Below are 24,511 nucleotides of genomic sequence, written 5' to 3' on the forward strand. Positions count from 1 at the left end.
TCACATACAACCGTGAGATTTTCTTGTGGGCATACTCAATAAATCCAACAAACCATAATAGAATCAATGAAAGACCACACCAACTTGGGCATTCAACCAGTGTGCAAAAGACAATAAACTGTAAATACAAAAACAAATCAATAGATATCAAGAACATGAGATGAAGAGTCCTAAGGTTGTGGGAACTTTTCAATGATGGGGCAAGTGAAAATGAAGTTATCCACTTTGGTTCAAGAGCCTGATGGCTGAGGGAAACTAACTGTTCTTCAGCCCGGTGGTGAGAGCCCCGGGCCCCTGTTTCCTCTTTCTGATGGCAGCACGGAGAAGTCATTACCTGGGTGGTGGGTGTCCCTGATAATGGATGCTGCTTTTTTGTGACAAAGCTCCATGCTAATGTGCTCAGTGGTAGGGAGCACTTTACCCATGATGAACTGAGCCATAATCCACTACTTTTTCTAGGATTTTCCCATTCAAGGGCATTAGTGCTTCCATACCAGTCTGACGTGCATCCAGTCAATATACACTCCACCAAGCATCTATAGAAGTTTGTCAAAGTTTTAGATGTGTTGCCAAATCTTCACAAGCTTCTAAGGAAGTAGAAGCGTTGTTGTGCTTTCTTCATAATTGCACTTACGTGCTGGGCCCAGGACAGGCCCTCCAAAGTGATAACACCGAGGAAATTAAAGTTGCTGACCTTCTCCACCTCTGCTGAGGACTGGCTCATAGCCCTCTAGTCTCCTCCCCCTGAAGTCAATTATCAGTTCCTTGGTCTTGCTGACATTGTGCAAGAGGCTGTTAGAACACTAGATTTTCAGTCTCCCTCCTATAAGCTGATTTGTCGCTACTTTTGATTCTGTGTCAGCAAGTTTGAATATGGCATTGGAGCTGTGCTTAGCCACACAGTCACAAGGGTGAAGTGAGCAGAGAAGGCGGCTAAGCACACAGCCTTGCTTTTTGCTGATGGAGGTTGTGAAGGAGATGTTGCCAATCCGAACTGACTGAGATCTGCAAGTGAAGAAATCAAGTCTCCAATTGCACAAGGAGGTATTAAAGCCATGGTCTTGAAACTTATTGATTAGTTTTGAGGTGATGATGGTATCGAATGCCAATCTGTAGTCAATAAAGAGCATCCTGATGCATGTATCTTTACTGCCCAGATGTTCCAGGGTTGAGTGAAGACCTGGTAAGCAAATTAGAGCAGATCCAAATCACCTCTCAGCCAGGAGTTGATACATTTCATCACCAAACTTCAATACACTTCATCACTGTGAATGCAAGAACTTTTGATGATTGGTATTGAGGCAGGTTATCACATTTTTCTTAGGCACTGGTATAAGTGAATCCTGCTGGTATCTCCAACTACCAAAGCGAGAGGATAAAGATCTCAGTGAACCCTCCAGACAGTTGATCAGCACAGACCTTTAGTACTTGGCCAAGTGCCCCATTTCAGCTTCTCGTATGTTCACCCTCCTGAAGGCTGCTCTCATGTCAGCCTCAGACAGAAATCACAGGATTGTTGGGAACTGTGGGAGTTTGCGATGGCTCATCCACGTTTGAGGGTCGAAGCATAAAAGGCATTGAGCTCATCTGGAAGCAAAGCTCTGTTGTCTTCCATTTTGCTGGCTTTACTTTATGAGGTGACAGCATTTAAGCCCTGCCATATCTGCCAAGCATCCTTCATTGATTCAAGTTTAGTCCAGAATTGCCACTAGTCCATGAGATGGCCTTCTAGATATTGTACCTGGACCTCTTGTAAATTTCTTGGTCATCAGACTTGAATGCCACAGATTTAACCCCTCACCAGATTGTGGATCTCATGGTTCATCCAGGGCTTCTGGTTGGAGAAGACTCTGAATGATTGTGAGGGGAAACACTTGTCTATGACTTTTCTTTATATAAAGTCTGTGACAACCATGATCCACAGATGAGTCCTTGAACACAGCCCACTCCACCAACTTGAAGCAATCCTATACCTGCTCGTCTGCCTCCCATGACGCTCTCTTGGTTGTCCTAATATCTGGAACTTTGCTCTTTAACCTCTGTCTGTATGGAGGTAGGAGAAGGACAGCCAAGTGATCATTTTACCAAAACAAAGTCTGGGCATAGAATGGTAGGCATTCATTATCTTATAGCACTAGTCTAATGTGTTGAGACCTCTAGTGCTACAGGTTATATGCTGATGGTAATTGGGCAGGGATTTCTTCAAACAAGCCTGGTCTAAGTCCCCGACTAGGATTTTAAATGCATTGGATTGGACTGTTTCTTGTTTGGAGACGGCATTGTTCAGTGTTTCAAGCGTTGATTATAGTCAGCTTGATTATATGTAAACCCCAGTAAAAATCATGGATGGGAACTTCCTAGGTAAATGGAATGGATAGCATTTGATCATTGAATATTCAAGGCTGGGGAAACATGAGTTCAATAAAACCACCACATCAGCGCACCACCAGGAGTTTATCATGAAACACCCATGTACACCTTCTGTCTTTTCCAAATGAACCGTTCAGTCCATCCTGTGAATGGAGAAGCTTTTGGGTCTGATGACCTTATCTGGCGTGCTGGGAGCAAGCTATTTCTCAGTCAAACGTACAACAACAATCTCATTTTCTTCTGATATAGCAATCTTGCTCTCCAGTGACTGCACATTTGCTAACAAGATGCTGGGTAGAGGAGGTCTCATTCTTCTCTTTCATTCTGGCTTGGAGCCCACCCCCACCTCACTTACAACCATGCCAATAAACCTTCAGCCACTTAAAGGTGCTGTACTTGCTTGCTGAACAGTTATGTTCACGGAGACCTTCAGAAGATCATGAAATCTGTAGTTCATAAGTTGATTTAAAAGTACATTGCTTAAAGGGAAAATACATGCTGCAGATAGTGGTGAGAGTTCTTCAACAGAGGTATATGCACAAGTATTGTACATAGCCCACAGAAAGTTGCTATAGTTCACCGGCACCATCTTAAGACAGATCCTCTGATATGTTAACAGCAAGGAACTTAAATTTGCTGACCCTCTCCAGCTCCAGTCCCTAATGAGGAATGGCTCATGGACTGTTAGCTGTTTCTTCCTGTAGTGAATAATCAGCTCTAGTTTTGCTGACATTGAGTGAGAGGTTGTTGTTGTGGTACCACTCAAACAGATTTTCAGTCTCCCTCCTATGTGCTGATTCATCACCACCTTTGATTCAGCCACATTAGTAGTGTCATGTAAATATAGCATTGGAGCTGCGCTTAGCCACAGTCATAATTATAAAGCGAGTAGAACTAGGGGGCTAAGCACACAAGCCTGCAGTGCACCTGTGCTGATGGTGTATGTGGAGCAGATGCTGTTGCTGATCTGTACTAACAGTTGCCTGACAGTGATCCAGTTGTACAGGGGGGTGCTGAGGCCCAGGTCATGCAGTTTAGTGATGAGTTTCAAGGGGATGATAGTCAATGAAGAACATCCCGATGTATGCACTTTCATTGGCCAGGTGTTCCAGAGCTGAGTGAAGAGGCAATGAAATGGCATCTGCTGTTGATCTGTTGTGACAGCAGGCAAATTGGAACAGATCCAGGTCACCCCTCAGGCAGGAGCTGATATGCTTCATGACCAACCTCAAAGCACTTCATCAAGGTGAATTAGTGCAAACTTCTTCAAAGGGGCCAAGTCCAAGTTGATGAAACCAGTACCTGGGCGGTCCTCAAAATCTGGGACTTCACCCCTGCCTCCTGATGAGACAATCTGGGTTTTCGTGGCCTGCACCCAATCAGCCTGCAGGTGAAGCTACAATGGCAACTATTAGACACTTCATACTAGACTGCACAGTGACGTATGCTTGGCAAAAATGGGGCATCCAAGCTGCCTTTTTATTCTCTAAGTCTGTGCGTGGAGCTCATCACCACTTACACAATGGAAATAGGAATTTAATACAAAAGTCTCTGCCAAGCTTAGATCCAGACTCCTCCCAGCTCTATGGCATCAAGTACAATGCTACATTGGACTTCATAGTGTACCAAGCACTTCATTACACAGACCCAAAATCAATGTCCTCTCCCAGTCCTATATCCCCAGTATTTAACCACTAATTTTCAGTTGGCTTCATTGGGAAGACTATATTGTTTGCATATCCAATGGCAGACATGCTGTTCAGCACTGTAAAAGAAACAGATCAGCAGTATACAGAAGTTTTTAAAAATTAGACTTTTCAAAGCCTCTGAAAATATTGCAACATTCTCATTTCATTCCTGAAATCATGCCCATGACCACTCTCAGTGGAGAAGGTGCAATTGGGATAAAGCTGAGAATCCTGAGCCCATGTTTCAGAAGTCCTACACAACCAATAGAAGGACAACACCATTTGAGAAAAAATACCCACAGTGTGCATCACCTATAGTGGGCTCAGTCACCACAAAATACTCAGGAACAGAGTGGAAGCAACTTATTCTGAACCCGAAGGACTGCTCAAGAAGATGAAACAACAATTTCCATGGTCTGAACAATTGAAGTTCTCAGTTACATCATGACTTCCAGGGGATCTTACCATCTGCTGCTCTTGGCCCTGCCCTGGCTCCATACCAATCATGCAGAGTCCCTCTTTATGCCATCTCCTGAACTGGGCAACATATCAAGGAAGAGGTGTTCATTTATATTCCATTGGCTTGTAAGTCAAAAGATTTGGTTGATTATGAAAGATAAAGTCAGCTATAAAGATAAACAAATCTTTTAAAATGTATGTTTCCAATTATTGAGATTAAAATTATGTGTTTGTACAAACTGTGGGTTGCAAGTTTGAGATGTGTAGCCGTGGTAAATACCCAAGAATTTGGAAGTTGTTCACTGGCAGAGATTGGTGCAAGTCATGCCATTGTACCAAACTGAATAATTTGAGATTAGTTTTGCAGTTGATTGGATACAGTGTGGAAAGATTTATGTTCATTCATATAGGATCTTTTAATTATGTCTTTTGGGCTTTAACCCTGCCATTGATTTCCAAAAATCATATGAATTAGGAGCAGATAATTTTGAGTGCATCCTGTAGGTGGCCCTTTTCATCTTCTCTGTGCATTTTCCAAAGCATGACTTGAAAGGTCATCAGTTTCCCAGATTAGTTTAATTTACAAAATGCCTGACACTCACTCCAATGTCTGTGCAGTTTCTTTTAAATCGGTGCTGGTCTCAAAGTACATTGGCCCTCTACTGGATCATTAAGCTAATGACAACTGTGGTTTGTACTGGTTGGACAATGCAATCATTTTTTAAACTCATTTTTGTGATCTGGTGATTGCCCATCCCAAACTGTCATTTGAGAACATAATGATGAGCTGCCTCTTGAACCACTGGGTCCATTTCTGTTATGTACTCCAAGACGACACGGATGGGAGGGGTACAGAGGGCTATGGTTCTGGTGTGGGTCCATGTGACTAGGCAGATTAACAGTTCAGAAAAGACTACATGGGCCTATTTCTGTAATGTATTGCTCTATGACTCTTCGATAAATGACTTGTCAGCACTTTCCCCTTGCCAAGTGATTCATTTCAATGGAAAATCTTGTTATTTCTAACTCATACTTAATATGTTGTTGGTGACTGCGGTCCTTTTGGCAAAGGTTCTCCGGCAGTACTGCCGGGAAGGGGTTTACAGGATTTAAAGCCAGTGAGAATGAAAGAATTCTTAAAGACCTGTTGTCTGTTCTCGTTGGTGATAGAGTTTGTGCGTTTAGGAACTGTATAATAGATGAGGAACTGCAGTGCATTTTGTAGATGGCACACTGAACACAGCACAACCACTGCACACAAAGGAACATTTTGGGAGATCAATAGGGTGCCAGTCAACAGAGCTGTCTTTTTCTGGAAGGTGTTGGAATTTGAGAATTGCTGATGTTGCAATCATTGCGGACAACTGGAGAGCTTTTCATCACACTTGTGTATTGTGATGAAACGGAAAGTCCTTGGGGAAGATCAGGAAGTGACTCCTGAATTATAATAAACAAGCCGCCTTCAAACTGTAGGCCAATGGGCATATCCAAGACTTCTTTAAGCTGCCTTGCTGCTACTTTGTCAGTTTGCTACTGAGGAAGTGCTACAAATAGATCAAAGGATAATTTATAACTGTGGTGTTAACAGTTAAACGCTCATTTTCATGCTCCAGATAGTGTTGAGTGCTGAATGTTTCACTTACAAGCACATAAAGAGTAATCCATTATGTTGTTCTAACACTGGGTACCTATAAAAAGAATGAGCCTCACCAATACTGTGTACTTTTGCTGAAAGCTCCCAAATGGTGACACGAATTAAGCAGCTAATATGGAGAAATCTGGGAACCAGCATTTTTCTAGATTCAAACTAAGCACAACTTAACCCCAACTTTACAAAAGCTCTTTGTATTTGGATACGTCAGTGAGAGGCTTCAGTTATATAATAAACCTAACAGACACTCAATGATAATCATTCTAAGCTGAAGCCATCCATCTCTTGAGTCACTGATTTGAGATATGCACCCTGTAGTGGGTGAACTGGTGTGTTTTGATTATGAAATCAAATGCTTTAGGAGACACTTAAATGTGATAGATTGTGTGTGCACAAAAGGTAGGCCTGTTCTGCACTAATCAATCATTTTGGACAAGGCCGCTGATTTCTTTTTCCGTTGACTTTATGTAGGTATTGTTGCCAAGGCTGGCATTTGTTATCTATTCCTAACTGCAGTAAACTCAAAGGGTTACTTGGCCTTTTCAATCACCTCACATCTGTGGGTTATCAGTCATACATAGAACAATTTAGCCAAGAGCAGCGGACTTATGGAACCAGCTAGGTTTTCTAAGATCCCAGTACTTTCACGGCCCCTCATTTCAGAAGCTAGCTTTTTATTCCAGATCTTTTAAAATCAAGGGATTTTAAATTCCATGATGCGCTGGAATAAAATTCAATCATGTCTCAAGATCAGAAATAAGATTATTTCATATTTTCTAGCATCTACAGTTTTATTTTCATGTCCCAAGATTACTTATCCAGAATTCCACAGCCAGTGACTTAAACTATATGCTTGACATGTGATTTAAACTCTTGGGTGACCAGTCTGAAAGTCTCATTGGTAAAACACATCAGGTCCAATGTCACAGAAGAGGTGAAGCTATATTAGGATCTTTATTCCAATTTCTGGCACCACTCTTTGCAATCTGATACCTCTTGTACATCAAAGCAGAACAGTTGCAGCCAGAGCTAATTAAAAACAAAGTTTATTTCAAAGTTTAATTATCAAAATGGATAAATCACCTCAAAAAAGGCCGTAGAGCAGATTACACATAAACAGTTATCTTCACTGCATCGAACTGCTGAACTGAGCCGCTCATCATCTTGGTAATTGACGAGTGAAGTAAAGACTGACCCACTTTGCTTTTCTTGCACAGAGAACCTCAGCTAAATGTAGGAGCCATTAACAGACCTGGACAAAATGGACTAACTAGGCCACTGTCCTAACAAGTGCAGACTATCACAACTCCAAACTGCAACTTTGAATGTGCGGAGATTGCGACTGACTGACCAACCAGTAGCAAAAACAATTTTTCCTGAAGTTGTCTCATAGGACCATCACACAGCAAATTCCACATAACTGACAACTTCAATGACATTTGTCCACCGGTTAACCACTAGAGTTCAGGTTTTGTCCTTGGGGATATGAAACCCCTCAGAAAATGCAAATGTTTATCTTGTGGGTAACACAGGAAAACGAGATCTGCACAAATTACTCAAGCTAGGCTAACCCAATAAAGGTCATGCATGAAATTCATGCTGCCTGTTCATTGTTATTTCCACACTAGCCAGCTCTGACTGCAAAGTTCAATGCTTTTTGTGTCAGCACAGGATGCAATTTTGAGTCCCTCAACCCTGTGTTATAAATGGAAATTGATTTTTGTTTTGTCTTCTCTATTGCAATTACAACATCATGAGCTAAACCCACTACACTAAGCATACTTTCCTAGGACCAATAATTCCCATTGGTCACTTGTCCAAACAAGCTCCATACAGAACTGATCTTGTATAGAGTCAGAGTATGCTCTGTGCTTCTGGTTGATCTTTCATCAATTTTGTTATAGTTACTATTCTATAGATTTAAAGAGTATGCCCACATGATGAATCTTGGAGCTGTATATGATGTATATGTACTTTGATAATAAAATTTACTTTGAACTTTGAAATCATTAAATTCCATGTCACTCTCCACAAGAGACAAAAATATACGTTAGTGTTTTCAATATGACCCCACATTATCTAATGAACAGTATGCAAGAGAAGCATTTCACTGTATCAACATGTGACAACAAAAACACCAGTACCAATTCCAGTGAAGACCTCACCCATTTCCATGGCTCATCATTTAGATTACTACAAGTGATCCATTGAGGACCGATTCTTACTCCAGCTGCTCTTTTATTCTCAGTATACTCTGGAATCTTTTATGATCTCCTTTATTTTATCAGCCAGAGACATCGCATGGCTCCTTTCTGCCCTTGTAATTTCAATTCATGAGTACTCTTGAATATATTCTTCAATAATAATTGCTTGAAGCCAGCTGCCTCCATACATGTTATCAACCAGGTCCCTTAATTTTACCAGACTTGTATATCACTCTAATTGGAATCTGCTGGTGCTGAAGTCTCTGACACACATTGAAGTATCTCCCACTTGTCAGATGTCCCCTTACCTGCAAACATCCTCTTCCAATCAACTTTTAATAAATCCTGTCCGACGCCAGAGTAAGCCTTACCCCAGTTTACAACATTATATTGAGTCATCTTAAAAACTAATATAATTATGGTCAGTGATTACAAAGTGCTCCTCCCTCCACTGAACAAATCAACCACTTGCCCACCTAATTTCATAAGAAGAGATCAAGTCTAAACCCTTCTCTAGGAGGAGATGAAAATGTTTTACACGTTTGTGGTTTTTTTTTAATGAAAATAGATGTTGTTTATGTCAACTTCAGTAAAGTGAATGACAAGGTGCTTCATGGTAGGCTCATCTAGAAGATTAAGGAACAGGGAATCTACAGAGACCTGGTTGATTGGATTTAAAAAAATTAAATCAGCTTGGCCATAGAAGACAGAGCATAGTGGCTGAAGGATATTATTCTGACGGGGGCCTGGGACTAGTGGTGTTCCACAGGAATCAGTGTTGTGACCTCTTACCTGTGATATACTGTATAGATAAATGATTTGGATGAAAATGTAGAGGGGCTGAGGGGCCTCAGTCTATGGTGTATAACTCTAGGACTCTCCACTCATTGGGACGAGTACTGTGCTATCAACCTTCAAGAAGCTTGACACCATTCAGAATATCTGATTTTGATTGGTATCCCATCCACAATCTTAAATGCTCATTCTCTCCACCATTGACACACAGTGTCTGCTATGTGTCATAACTGGGGTTACCCACCTAAGCTACTTCTAGAGCAGCTTTCAAACCCAAGACATCTATCACCCAAGTACAAGCATCAGCTACATGGAACAACAGCACATGTCGATACTCCTCCAAGATGCACCACATCCTGAGCTAGAAATATTTCATGGTTCTGCATTGTTACTGAATGGATAATTGATGACATGGTGTAATTAGGTGGCACAGGCTCATTCGACTAGGGACTTACTGTACTATTGAAATAAACATCTTTGTACAGTACTGCTGCCACAAAACAGATTTCATTACATTAATCAGAATTAATCCGATTCTGATCTGTTTCAACAGTGTAGAGAGGTTCCTAAATGTTGAGTCCTCCATGCAAGTTGGACGCAAGAGACTCAACTAGCCAGACAAATGACAGTCTATTTTCAGGTGCAAAATTTACTTGTAGCTTCTGAGATGGATGTAAAAGATCTCAAGGCATTATTTCAGAAAACAAGCAATTACCTCATTTCCTGCCAAAAATTCAGTCTTAATCAAAAATCTGCATCTCAATCTGTAGGTGGTAATGGCCACAACACTATTTCTGAATGCTGGTTCCCCATTAGTTGTTCAGTGCTTTGGGATCCGACAGTGTGAAAGGAGGCAAGTCTAATTTTCAATTCAATCACAAAGGCAAGTTTCCTAAGCTACCTTTATTCAATACGTTAAGTTGAAGCCACCATAATTGTTAATGTTTTGCACATTAATCTTTAAATTAAAAACAACTTCAACGCACTCTTGTCCATTTTAACCAACTGTGCAGTTTACACAACTAAAAAAACATTTAATATCATTGTTTAGAAGTCAACTTGTAATGTTTGGAATTTGTAGACTGACCCTGATAAATAGATGAAGTAATGTCACTTCCATTGTCTGTAGAAGGGGATTCAGTTGTGGTTGAAGGAGATGTTGTGCTGGTCCCTGTAATAGAAGAAAAGATAATTTACATCCATGCTAGTGAACTCTTGTTCCCCGACTTGGAACCGGGAATGATAAAGTGCCGATCATTCTTCTTACTAAGGGTGTTCTCATGTGTGATCCTGACTGCAATCTCTATACTGCCAAAGGCTGATGTTAAACAGGCACTCCAGGTGCAGATTGCCACCATCAGCAAACAAGAAACAGCCTATCCTGATGTCTTACAAATCATTGTCAGGGGATTCAATCAGCCTTGTTTGAATAAATCTCTACCCAATTATCATCAGATTACCTGCAGCACCAGGTTTCCCAACACACTTAATCACTGCTACACTAAAATTAGGAATGCCTACCATTCCATGCTTAGACTCTATTTCAGGAAATCTGATCACTTAGCTATTGTCTTCTTACCTGCATAAAGGCAAAAGCTAAATAACAAGACTCTAGAGAAAGGACAACGAAGAAATGGTCACAGGAGTCACAGGCTGGCTACAGGATTGCTTCAAGTTCAAGAACTGCCTCTGTTCAAGAACTCAGAGGATCTAAACCAGGGGTTCCCAAACTTTTTTTTATATCATGTACCTCTACCATTGACAGAAGGATCTGTGGACCCAAGGTTGGGAATCCTGTATCTCAACAAATGCACCATTGCTGACACACACTTTAAAATGGTTGTAGATAAGTGTGTCAACCATAAAATCATTTAAAGACTTCCTCAACCAGAAGCCGTGGATGAACCAGGAGATCCACAATCTGCTGAGGGCCAGATGAGTGATTTACAAGTCTGGCAACCAAGCAAAATTCAAATAGTCCAGGTATAATGTCTAGAAAGCCATCTTATATGTGGTAGCAATTCCAGACCAAACTTGAATCACTGAAGGATGCTTAAACACTATAGCAAGGCTTGAATGCCAAGTGACAACAAGGTTGCACTTCCAGATGAGCTCAATGCCTTTTACGCTTGCTTTGACCATCAAAACATGGAGGCACTTCAACAAACTCCTACAGTCCATGATAACCTTGTGATCTGCTGTCTTGAGATCATCCTTCAGTAGGATGAATGCATGGAGAACGTCCAGCCCAGAAGGGGTAAATGGACCCATGCTGATCAACTGACTGGAGTGTTCAACATCTTTAACTGCTTACTTCAGCAGTCTGAGGTACTCACCTGCTTCAATTATACTGGTGCCAATGAGAAAAGTGGCAACCTGCCTCAATGACTGTCATCCCATAACATTTACACCCACCGTGGAGCAGCACTTTCAGACGTTTATTCACCACCCTCTGGCCAAATAAATTCTTTCTCACCTAAATGAATATCCCTCTATTCTGAAGCTGAGCCCTTGGGTCCTAGACTCAACCACTATAGGAAATATTCTCTCCTCATCTACTCTGTCTAGGCTTTTCAAAACTTGATAGGCTTCAATGAGATCCCCCCCCACCCCCATTCCTCTAAACTCCAGTGAGTACAGACACAGAGCCATTAAAATGTTCCTATGTTAACCCTTTCATTCCAGTAAACATTCTTGTGAACTTCCTCTGAACATTCTCCAATGCCAGCACTGCTTTTCTTGGATAGATGGCCCAAAACTGCTCACAATACTCCAAGTGTGGTCTGACCAATTCCTTATAAAGCCTTAGCATCACATCCTTCCTCTTGTATTCTATTCCTTTCAAAATTAACGCTAACAATACATTTGTCTTCCCTACCACCAACTCAACCTGCAAGTTAACCTTTAGGAAATCCTGAACAAGGAATCCCAAATCAATTTGTACCTCTGATTTTTGACATTTCTCCCCATTTGGAAAACAGTCTACTATTATTCATTCTGCCAGAGTGCATGAGTATACACTTCCCTACACTATATTCCATCTGACACTTCTTTGCCCATTCTCCCAATCTGTCCAAGTCCTTTTTACAGATTCCCTGCTCATCACAACCTGCCCCCCCCCCCAACTTATCTTGGTATCATCTGCAAACTTGGCCACAAAACTATCAATTCATCCAAATCACTGACATGCAAGGTAAAAAGAAATGGTTCAAATATGAATCCTGTGGACACCAGTTGTCATTGTCAGCCAACCAGAATAGGCCCTTTACCCCCACTCTTTGCCTCCTGTCAATCAGCTAATCCTCTTTCCATGCCAGTATCCTTCCAGTAATACTACGGGCTCTTATCATGTTAAGCAGTCTCATGTGTGGCACCTTGTCAAAGGCCTTCTGAAGAATCGAAGTAAACAACATCCACTAACTCTCCCTTCTCTGTACTGTGTGTTATTCCTTAAAGAATGCCCCTTAAGGAAACCTACTGACTTGGCCTACTTTACCATGAGCCTCCAATTAACTGAAACATCATTGTTAATAATGGATTCCAACATCTTCCCAACCACTAAAGTCAGGCTACAGTTTCCTTTTTCTTCTGCCTCCCTTTCAAATCCTTTCACTTTTCCATAAAGTCTTTTCATTTCCTTCAAGTTATGTTGCTATGCGATCAAAAAGGGATCTCATCTAGGCTCACTTTTTTATAGAACATGTGATACAGTTCTTCTTCCAGTCCTAAAGTTCTGCAGACTTTGGCCATCTTACTTGCTCTTGTCTTTCCAACTAATCCCAATGATATTGGCATCAGGACTCTGTGGAGGCCATTTCATCTGTTGGAGAGATTCTTGTTCTTTTTTCTGAAGATAGTTCTTTATGACCTTGACCATGTCTTGGGGGTCATTCTGCACCAGTATAATGAAGTTGGCACTAATCAGACACCTTACTGATGGTATTGAGAAATAATGCTAACCAGATCACCAGCTCCACTTGCAGAAATACAGCCACAAACCTGCAGTGAACCTCCTCCGTGCTTCACTGTTGACTACAGACATTCATCCACATAGCACTCTCTCCAGCTCTTAAACAAACTGTCTCCTGTTTGAGCCAAAAATTCACATTTTGACTTATCAGTCCAGAGCACCTGCTGCCGTTATTCAGCAATTCAGTGCATTATTTTTGCACAGGTGAGTCTTTGGACTTTGTTTCCACTTCGGAGAAATGGAACTTTGACAGAAACTCTTCCATGAAGACAGCTTCTGACAAGACTTCTCCAGTCTGGAGATGAGTGTACTTGGGTTCCAGTGGTTTCTGACAGTTTGAAGTTGATAGTAGTGCTGGACTTCTTCCAACTTAGAAGGGACATCAGTCTGCTGCATGCAGTTTCTGTGGCCCACCACTGCATTTTTGGTCTTCAACCTTGCCCGTTTCTTCGTGATTCTTCAAAAGAGTTTGGACAGCACATCTAGAAATCCCTGTCTACCACGAAATTTCTACTAAGACAAGACCTTACTGATGCAGGATGACCACCTTGTCTCATGCTCACTCTTGCCAAAGTGTAAGAATTGATGAATTGAAGGTTAAAGGGTCACACCTGCCACACCATCACCTTTTGGTCTGGTGTCCTTCATTCAGTTTGATTCCTTCTACACCCATTTCTGTAAATGAATGTTTGGAAATCTAAAATTTGCTATTTTGTACAGACACACTAATGCTGAAGACAATGCATATTGTCCAGTTAATTAGGACACATTGGGACCAGTACATTTTGGCCAAATTAAGAGGTTCCCCAAATTAGCCAAAGTTTCACGAAAGTAGTTAAAAGGTATAAAAAACTACTGTTTAAGTAAGTAGCAATTTAGGTACTTAAATGAAATTTGGAGCTTGTTAGAGCATTATCAATACGTCGCAGTATAAAACTTACTTCCTAATAATTATCAGAAGAATTCATCTGCTGTGCCTATAAATGAGCAAAACCAGTGCAGACTCCCCAAGGCAAATAATGGGTTGTCATCCTGCACTATCGACCGTTTCTGGCATCTCCAAGCCTGAATGCTTGAAACCATGATGAGCAACGCGGCTCGGAATTCTTCCACTGCTCATTTCTCGCCAGTTATCAGTGACAGAAAAACACTGCTGTTTGAACGCAAGCATGCGCAACTGATGCTTTTTAAAAACTGATCATTCTAAATACAGTTTAATGTCTAACGCTCACACAAGCGTGCGCCTCTGATCCCATTTCTAAACTGTTCAGCAACAGCCTGCTGCCCAAATAGGCGGAATAGTGTCCCAAATACATGACGGAAATCCAGGCTATTTTCTTGATTTGGCTTTTGTGTTTTTTTTAAAAAAGGGAGTTGGCCCAAATAAATAGCTGCCCCGACTGACCCTCTCACCGGGAGACCTTATCAATCCTCCAGTACTTCTCAGGCAAAACCAACTGGGAAAGCCGAGGTGGGTCTGGAGGAAACGTGACCCTGTGTAAAACTTTGTTCCTCAAATCCAGTTTGTCCCATTCCTCATGATAGGGCGTTTTGCCTTCTCAACTTGGGCCATATCTCCTTTGACAAGTGGACCAAACAGCACCAATACAAAGCTGACTCGCTGGGCTGCTGCCAGTTCCGCAGGACACAAGGCAGGCAGCTGCTTCGTTTGTCCACAGCAGTCAAGTTGCAACATGCTTGTGGAATGGCACGTCTAGAAATTCCAAAAGGATCCACAGTTCTACCATGCCATAGCCTTGCCTCTGATTCGCCCACTTTGGAAAACTAGCATATTGCTTTATCACCAGAGGCAGGAATGCTCTCCCACTCTCCGTCCATTTCCGGCACCTCACGATAAAGTCGGGACAATGCATCCGCAACGATGTTCCGACTCCCCGGCTGATATTTAAGACTAAAGTTATAAGCAGACACCACCACCACCCAGCGATGACCTGTGGCATCTAACTTCGCCAGAATCAGGATACAAGTCAGTGGATTGTTGTCAGCCTTCACCTCGAACTTGGCACCACATAAATAGTCACTTTACTTATCCACCACGCCCATTTCAATGCCAGAAACTCCATTTCGTGAATAAGGTACCTTCCTTCGAATGGTGACTCCGGCTGACAAAAGCAACAGGTCTCAACTACTGCACTTACGTTGGTCCCATTAAACATTCAGGAATAGGGTTGCGCACATTAGTATTTCCCTTGATACATTGAATGGAACACGTTCTCTCCGAAACACCAGGCTGTTCCCTACTAGGCCCCTTCGAAGTTTCCCAACTTCCTTTTCTGTTTAAGCAGCCACCAGGTTATCTTCCAAATACTTTCCAGATTTGATAGAGGTGTATAAAATTATGACGGGTATAGACAGAGTGAATGCAAGCAGGCTTTTTCCACTGAGGCTAGGGGAGAGAAAAAACAGAGGAAGTGGGTTAAGGGTGAAGGGGGAAAGTTTGAAGGGAACATGGTGTGGGGGGGGGGCTTCTTCACACAGAGAGTGGCGGGAGTGTGGAATGAGCTGCCAGCTGAAGTGGTGAACATTTAAGAAAAACTTGGGCAGGTACATGGATGAGAGGGGTTTGGAGGGATATGGTCCAGGTGCAGGTCAGTGGGACTAGGCAGAAAAATGGTTCGGCACAGCCAGGAAGGGCCAAAATGCCTGTTTCTGTGCTGTTACGTTCTATGGTTCTATATTTTCCTGTCCTTCACACTCCCACTTGAAATGTCCATCCTCTCCATAGCTGAAACAGAAAAACAGAACCAGTCGCTTCCCTCGTCAAAAGACCCCTTTCAGCAGCATCTCTCTGCTTAGTAAGTCCTACGGGTGGGTCAGGTATCCTATCGGACGCCACGCTTGCCAAGATACCTCGGCTTGCAGGGATTTCACTTCATCTGGCAAAGCCCGCGCTTGTGTGACATCAGGAGTCGCTTCAGCAACAGGCTGCTACTGAGGACAGTACCCGACTGGTGGAGGCCTTCATCATATTCTTCTCCTCTCTTCTCTGATCAGCTCAAGAAACGAGAGAGGGGGACGCATCTTGTGAGTAATTCGAATGCTTAAAGCAATCATGTCGCGTGGCAGCGCGCCTTTCAAAACTTGCTCCATCCTTAATCGATTTACCCCAGCCTTTACGGCACAAGCAATGCAACTGTCTCTCTAGCCTGTAAATGTAAGCAGAAAGTTCCTTCCCTTTCTGCTGGAATGTGTGCCTGAACTTCATAAGAGCAGTTAGTTGTCCATGTCAGAAACTTTTCCCATAACGCTTGCGTGTAGTCCACGGGCGTGACCAAGGGTTTTCTGCCTTTAAGGAACTCGCCACCTCTGCAGCCTGACTTTTTAAACTCTCTACCAGTCTGGTTTCTTTTCACATTATCTGAACACTGTCACTCAACCAGTAACTGAGTAGTCTGCCCAGCCCAGTTACCCGTTTCACAGAAATAACAGATCGTACACCAGCATAAAATTATAAACAAAGTGCATTTACCAATTTTCAACTTAAATTCAGTTATCAAAACATGTTCTCCTCCATATTGGAGGAACCTCTAAATGGTTTCTTGAGTGTTTGCAGGAGAAAGAGGAAAGTACCAGATAAAATAAACAGATGTGGAAAACAATTGCAGATTTTTAATTTGATTAATTACTGGCCAAGAATTGAGCTAATTTCTTGTTATTGAAAATAATACCTTGGAATGTTTTATTCTAAGTCTGGAAACTGCATAGCCACGAGGTAACTTTTAATCTAAAATACAAATTGGATTATTACTCAATGTCCAAGCCTGATCTGAATTCAGTCTAACCAATATGGACGTCAGTGTACTGTATATCACTGTTATGTTCAATCAATTAGCATTAATGAATCTCTCCATGCTACTTAAACACATTGTGAGCTCCACATGACAATCTCTGATGCGCTGCACCAGAAAAGAGTCACCCACACCCGAATGTTCAGCTACTGTGTAAAAACACAGGGCGCATTCTGATGCTCAGTGTTCCAGATCAGGCTGCAGATATATATTCACCCTGTCTCAGATTGCTGTGCCTTCAGTTTATGAGAAACAATGATAAGTGAGCAGTTTCCGGCCAATGAGGGTAAATGTCTAAACATCGGGTGGCGCAAAGGGCAGTTTAGTTATTGTTATGATAAGCACCCGACCGCGCCAGCTTCCGGGGTTTGGTCATTCAGACTCTCCGGAATATTGATAGCTGATAGCCTTTAAAGACTCAGACCTGACCTGCTAATTGGCGGCTACGTCTTGATTCTAGTCTCCGATACTCTAGTACTTGGATCCTAATCATCCTCGTCTAGGTCTCTCGTCACAGATATATTCTGACCAAATGGACCACTGACGTGTTCAAGCAATGAATCTATCATGAAGCCTCCAAATACATTGAGCATTCACTCCATTGTAGAGTGAGGGAAGGGTGATGTGAATAGCTATCTGTGACTCCAGTTATTCATTGTTCTCTCTCTATGGCAAGTATGTCCTTTCACTGTTAAGAAACCAGAAGTCTCCACTACCTTCCCAGTGCAGTCTTGCCAAGACTCTGTTAGTTAGCTAAAACCATCACCTCTACTGCGGCACAGGCCACCGAGAGTAACTCGCCAGAATCCTCTGTCCTGAGCCAGTATTTCAAACCATCCGCAGGTGTAGCCCATCGTGGTGTATCCATCCTCTCCCAGTGCAGTCCAAATAAAAACATCAGTATCAGAGATGTAAATAAGCAAGATCATATCCATAGTATGTAATAAAACACTTAAATATGGTTAACAGAACTGTTGTACTGGCCTGTGTAATGGAAGAAACATTAAATTTATGCTTAATACTTGTCATACACTGTTTGTTCCGTGCACCAACCACACCAGCTTCTGCGGTTTAGACACTCCGATCTCTGGAATATGCATAGCTGGGGCAGTCCCTTTAAAGACTAACTAGGGGATCCGTTGGGGCACCCTTTGAGAGAAACTAATTGACAGCCATATTATGGCAACAGAATTTTAAATTTTAAAATTTAAAGAGCACCTGAACTGAGATTCGCTGCTCCATCATCAGCTCAACTTTGGATTCTCATTTAGCATCCATTTGAGATCCCTGCCCTTGTTTCAGTCTCGTATTCTGTCTCGATTCTAGTCTCTGATACTCCAGCACTTGCGTCCTAATGTAATCCACGTTAATTAAACCCAAAGATGTAATGTCAGAAAGTTCCACCCCCGGAGGGATGAAAATCAGGTTTACAGATTTTTTTAAAAAGGGAATTTGAAAAAATAACGCTATGCGAAGGCGGGGCGGGCTAGACGCAGCATGGACAGGAAGGGAAACGCAGCAACAATTAGAATATGAAGACATAAGCTGTTACGAGTGGAATTATTAGGACGACAGGTCCTTGTCATACTAACTTGAAAGCCTCAGGGTGAAACCCCGGAGGAGAGCCAATGGTAATAAACGATTTATTGAAGCTATGGCTATAACACGCAACAGCTATAATGAGACAATATCAGCAGAGACGAGTGTCCAAAATACCTACTGTGTAGTCGGGAATTAGTTCTGTAAAATCAAACCAAGGGACTTAGTCAGCTTTCTGTACAAGTTTGTGAACGGACTTTCTGTGGATGGTAAACTATTTCATTCCAATGAAACAAGAAACAAGACGGTGAGCCACCCAAGATGAAGAATCAGCGCGGGAACTAAATGTGTAGAAGACGCAGAGGATTTAATATGGTTGGATGTATAAGTTTATTTTCATTCAAAGAATCCAAATTTGATTTTCTGCAAGAATTGATTATTTTTGCAAAGACTTTGATAAGTGACTGAATGAGATTTACCTTGTTTAAAAGTTGTGATGTTGGAGAATTGTCGTGAAAGGAGTTAAACTATGTATATCTAATTTTTGAATTTAATATTATATATAACTGTGTATATTAATTTTTTTGAGATTAAACTTGTAGATATACTGCTTGGAACTGAAACTAAAGTATTATAATACTTGAGAATAGGAATTATAGTTGGTTTTCTTACTGACTAGGGATAAGTAAACAGGAAAGTTTAGTCTGTAAACTTTTAAATAAGAAATGACAATAGATCTGATTAGAGAAATTACAGTAATACAGGAATCTCACTGATTTTAATTAAAAATGAATTTGCTATGGTTTGATATCTAAGATTGGAACCTAAACAGAATGTTTAAATTTTGCATTGTTCTTGCTCATGTAAATATTTGTACATATTATTTTCTTACAAACAAACCTTACTTCCAGAAGTGTGTGGTTTCTGTTCACTGCCTCCTTCCAATATCTAGACTCTTCTAATGGCCCACTAGCACCTAGTGTAATTTGATTTTCTCAGCGTGCGCGACCAGTCACACAGGATAAGACAGGTGCTACACAAGTGTTACATTAACAATCCTCGCCAAAGTCTCTTGTGACACTGTTTCACTCATGTCAAGCTTTTACAACTCATAGAAATGGTCTGGGATAACAGGTGGATATTGTGTATTTAGACCATTAGAGGGTCACGACTAGAACACATTGCATTGGGTTCCATATACTAATGTGCAATGGTTAACAGAGAAAACAGAGATGGAATAAGCATGTTATTCTTGTGTTGGGAAGATGCAAGTAGTTGGGCTCCATAGTGAATGGGCTGGATCCTCTTCTGTGCATAACATATCGAGGGCAACATTTCCAAGGTATGATAGATAGTCAACTGTCTGTGTGAGATGTATAGTGAATGCAAAGAGAAATCAGCAGAAAAGGGAGGATTGGCTAAATAGACAAGGACATGTTGAATGGAATTTAAAGCAGTGAAATGTGGCATTACCCACTTCAGTAGGAACATTAGAAAACAGATTTTTGTTATATAGTGAGTCATTAGACATTCAAGGTATTTAGGTGTTCACGTACACGGTCACCGAAAGCTAGGTTAGGCAGTAAAAAAAAACCTGATCAGAAGAAATAAATGATTGATTCCAGGGAAACAGATATTGTTGCTTACGTAGATGTTGAGCTCACAGCAGAGCTTAGAAGAATGAGAGGAGAGCTCATTGAAATGTATAAAAGAAAGCCTTTAAAGGGCGAGTGTAAGAAGTAGGGAACATCATTAAATGTAAGAACTGACATGCAATAAAATACAAGGGAACAAATGATATATTTTGAGATTTACCCACAGTGTAATACATAGTGGGATTGGGAACACAGAGAAGGCTATGAAGAGGCTGCAAGGTTATATAAACAAGCTCAGTGAGTGGGCAAGAAAATAATAAATGGAATACAATGTGGAAAAATATGTACAATGGTACAATGAATAGAAAGGTGAATTAGTTATTAAATGGAGAGTGTATAGAGCCCAAAGTCTGATGTAGATTATCATTTACAAGATAATTTGAATACAGCAATAAGCAAGTCTTTTTGTACTTGTAGAATGGCTTGGCAAAAGCACCCAAGAGTATATTGGAAAATGGCGCTGAAGTAGATCAATCACATTCGTAATGAATGGTGGAACAGCCAGAAGACCCAATGAACAGCTCCTGCTTCTATTTGTTATGCTCCTCTGACGGCAGCATTAACACTGTTATTGACACCCTAAGCCCATTGTTTTGTGTTGTATATCTGATGCAACACACAAAACATTCCTCTCCACAAATCTCAGACAATGCACTCTTTGTCCATATCACATTGTACTGTCCTGCCGTTGTCATCCTGCACATTATCCATTCTACTGGATATACAACAGAGTGAACAATAAATCAGTATGTTACTTCTTATGTTCTCAGGGACAGAAGAGGGCCGTTCAGCCCATCGAGACCATATCATCTGTCCAAGATTCCCATCAGATACATCCCACATATCTCCCTGGAAACTCCCTCCCCCAGCTCACCACCATTGTCCTGCCGTTAATTTACACTAGAGGACGTTTACTGTGACCGATTAACCTACCAACCTGTTCTTGTGATCTCAGAGCACCCGGAGGACACAAAGGAAGGACATATGATTTCCGCACACTAAAGCAGAGGTGCTGCGGATCGAACCTGCATCTCAGGATATGTGGGGCAAATATACTCGCAGTCACACCGCTATGCCGCCATTTCTGACACAGAATCATGTAACGTTGAGCTGCTTACCGTCCGAAACCCGGAGATTCAAATTCGTTTTCAGATCATTAAACCATCCCGAAATCTCCACACGGCAGCAATACCAGCCGCTATCTTCTCTCCGTAGATCATTTATAGTGAGCGACACATCTCCTGCCGCAATTCTACCACCAAGACTATATCTCTGGGATTTTACAGAAGTTACTCTCTCTCCATTTGTTCTAATCAGCTCATCTCCACAGTTCAGAACACCACACTCTCCCCGGCCCCAGCACATCTCATGTTTTCCATATTTTCCGACAGAATAGCGGCACGGCAGTGTGATCGACTGTCCCGTGACTCCTCGCACTTTTGTTCCAGAGACGAAGGCGACTCGACCTGAAACAATCCAGGGATAGAAAGTTACAGATGGCGCTGAATGGGATGAGCAGACGGGGTGTGTCCACAGTTTAGAAACCTGTCCGAGCAGCTGGAATGTGATCCATTTTACCTGCCGGGTGACATCTGAGGAATATTACGGAAAGTTAGTACGTATTCAAAGGGATGTGGATATTATTAGGTATTTCCCACATCCTGAAACACCCACCTCTCAGCTGACCTCGAGAAGGTGGTGGTGATCAACCAGTATTTCTATAGTTTTGACACATCCGATAGTCCTGCGGTAACATTTCAGAGAGCTGTTCAGTCACAGTAACAGAAACATACAGGGAAGCTACGAAGATCAGGTTGTGATCTCGAGATTCAAATCATTCTCCTCACTTGCCATTTTGGATCTGGGATTTATTTTTCCACTCACATACCCACTGTGCTCCCAAAGCATCACCGCAATGATCGGGGGATATTCGGTGTTCTGATCTTGTTTCTTAGTCCATTCAGATCAGCACTGATCAGTCCTCCAAGTTCACTCAGCCCGGCAGTTCACCTCCCCCTCAGTGTTCAAAACCGGCAGCGCCGGGCATCACTCAGGGTCTCGGCTGTACCAATCCCGGGTCTCTCACTCACACACAGTTTCCGCCTCAATTGCTGCATTCCAAGAAATTGTAATAACAGGATTGAAAAAGCTAATTCAATTCCTGCTTTCAGTAACTCACCTAACAGAAGAAACATCATTGTCAAATGTGGTACAATGCCAGTAGCAGCCATCGCGCCAGACACGGTAGCGGCCGCTCTCTCTCTGCAGCTGCAGTGGCTGCGAGGTAACTGTTGCATCCGGCTTGGAGGGTAGGCGTCTTCGGTTTGAAAGGTCCTCCTCCCTGGCGTTACCATCAGTGTGTAAACGCACTCGAATTTCCTTCACCGTTGCTTTCAGTTCACGGTTTAGGGGATAAAACAATTCCTCCGACCACAGATGTGACGCTACATCGACAGAAGTTCGTGTCTGAAATGTCCATCAGTAACACGAATGGGCAAGTTGCCAAGTATCCAACGGGTTGTTTGAACTGCTGGGTCGCTGGTCTGGTTGAGTCCTCTCACTTTGTGTGACGTTTCAAAGTTTCGTACGTGAAGGGAACCGAAGGTGAAATAGAGAGTGAGAGAGAGATCAAGAGACCCAAAGAGGGTGATTCCACCATTTTCTCTTTTAACTCCAGCCTGCTCTGCACCGGCAGTCGAAATTTAGCCTGTCAACCCAGTTCAAGACTGGAGTCAAAGTCTTATAGCCCCAGTTTTACTTTATTCACTCATGTTGCAATAAGTATTGACACTGGGAGTGATACAGTGCTGTGGGCAAACCTGGTACTAGGGCTGCCTACCCAGATGTCTGGTGCACTTCCCAGGCAGGTCACAGGTAAAGGTGAGATGAAGATCAGACCCCAGTAATTGGGAGGTGACTGGCTGATAGATGTGTGGAAGAAAGGTCAAGGAGGTGGGGAGGCAGTGGGAGATGGGGAAGTGATTGGAAGCATGAAGTGTGAGAAAGGGTGAACAGGAAAAATAAACCAAGATAATGACCGGAAAAGAGATGAACAGAAACAACAGAACAAGACTGATTTACCCTAGTCAGTGTAGTCAGTTATTTTTCAGCAGAACAACCTTTCAGCCCATGAAATATAATGCAGGGATTGTTGCATCATTAAAGCTCAAAAAAAAATTCAGCCTGACAGAATTGGATTTAACATCAAACAATGGAGGGATTGGGATGGTGATTTACAGAGTGATCCAAGTGATTTAAAGAAAAAAGAACCAAAAGGGAGATGGGGTGGGGGGGGGGGGAAGGGAATTGCAGTATGGATTAGCATGTTTTTCTCCTATGAAATCTCATTGTAACTGCCTCATAACTCAAACAATCTCACTTGGCTATGTATCATCAGCATATCTGGATATGTGATGTACTCTTCCAGTAAAGCTTTGATATCAATATTCAAAGTTCAAAGTGAATTTATTATCAAAGTACATATAGTATAAGTCCCCATATACAATCCTGAAATTCATTTTCTTGCGGGCATTCAGAATCAATGTAAGACCGCCTTTAGTAGGATGGACAACAGCCAATTTGTACAAGACAACGCACTGTGCAAATACTAAAGATGAAAAATAAATAAATAAGCAATAAATATTGAGGGCATCAGTTCTAGAAGCCTTGAAAATGAGTCCATAGGTAGTGAGAACAGTTCAGTGATGTGGTAAGTGAAGCTGAGTGGAGTTATCCCCTCTGGTTCGAGAATCTGATGGTTCTGAGGTAATAACTGTTCCTGAACCTGATGGTGTGGATCTCGAAGCCCCTGTTGCTTCCTCCTGATGGCAGCACACTTAGCGATCTTCTTGCACTTCAAAACTGAAAATTTGCAACCAACAAAGCTAATTAAAACAAGAGCTCATTTCAATGTTTAATTATGAAAATGGATAAATCACCTCAGAAAGGCCACTCTATCTATCTTAACTGTATCTATTTGTTAATCAGTCCCACATATCTTCTTAGTAATTGAATAGTGATCAACAGTAAACACTGATGCACTTTCCTTTCCATGCACAGAAGTTAACATCCATTGACAGACTAACTTGGTTGTTGTCCAACTGTCTTAACAACTGCAGACCATCATAACTCCAAACTGCAACTGTGAATGTACAGAGATTGCAACTGTCTGCCTTAGCAACCAACTACTGCAAAAAGCTATTTTTCTGAAGTTATTTCATAGGACAGCAATTGCCCTGCAGCTGAAACCTTCAATGACATTTGTCCGCTAGTTAACCACTAGAGTTCAGGTTTTTTCATGAAGATGTGAAAATCCTCACAGAAAATGCAAATTTTTATCTTGTGGGTGACTCAATAAAATGAGTTCTGCAC

At 41.9% G+C, this 24,511-nt stretch overlaps 1 protein-coding gene across 1 annotated transcript in view; it reads right to left on the reverse strand.

Annotated features, from left to right (window-relative positions):
* LOC140739442 (hepatitis A virus cellular receptor 1-like) overlaps positions 1 to 22,395 on the reverse strand; it is a 38,121-nt gene extending 15,726 nt beyond the window's left edge. Inside the window, exons 1-3 of the mRNA XM_073067737.1 lie at positions 22,320 to 22,395; positions 21,259 to 21,606; positions 10,255 to 10,338 (exon numbers count right to left, since the gene is read on the reverse strand). Of these exons, the coding sequence (XP_072923838.1) occupies positions 10,255 to 10,338; positions 21,259 to 21,606; positions 22,320 to 22,371 (484 nt within the window). The 5' untranslated portion in view covers positions 22,372 to 22,395. The remainder of the gene's footprint in view (positions 1 to 10,254; positions 10,339 to 21,258; positions 21,607 to 22,319) is intronic.
* Positions 22,396 to 24,511: the final 2,116 nt, after the last annotated feature.

This window comes from Hemitrygon akajei, chromosome 15 (genome assembly GCF_048418815.1).
Source record: "Hemitrygon akajei chromosome 15, sHemAka1.3, whole genome shotgun sequence".
NCBI classification, from domain to species: Eukaryota; Metazoa; Chordata; class Chondrichthyes; order Myliobatiformes; family Dasyatidae; genus Hemitrygon; species Hemitrygon akajei.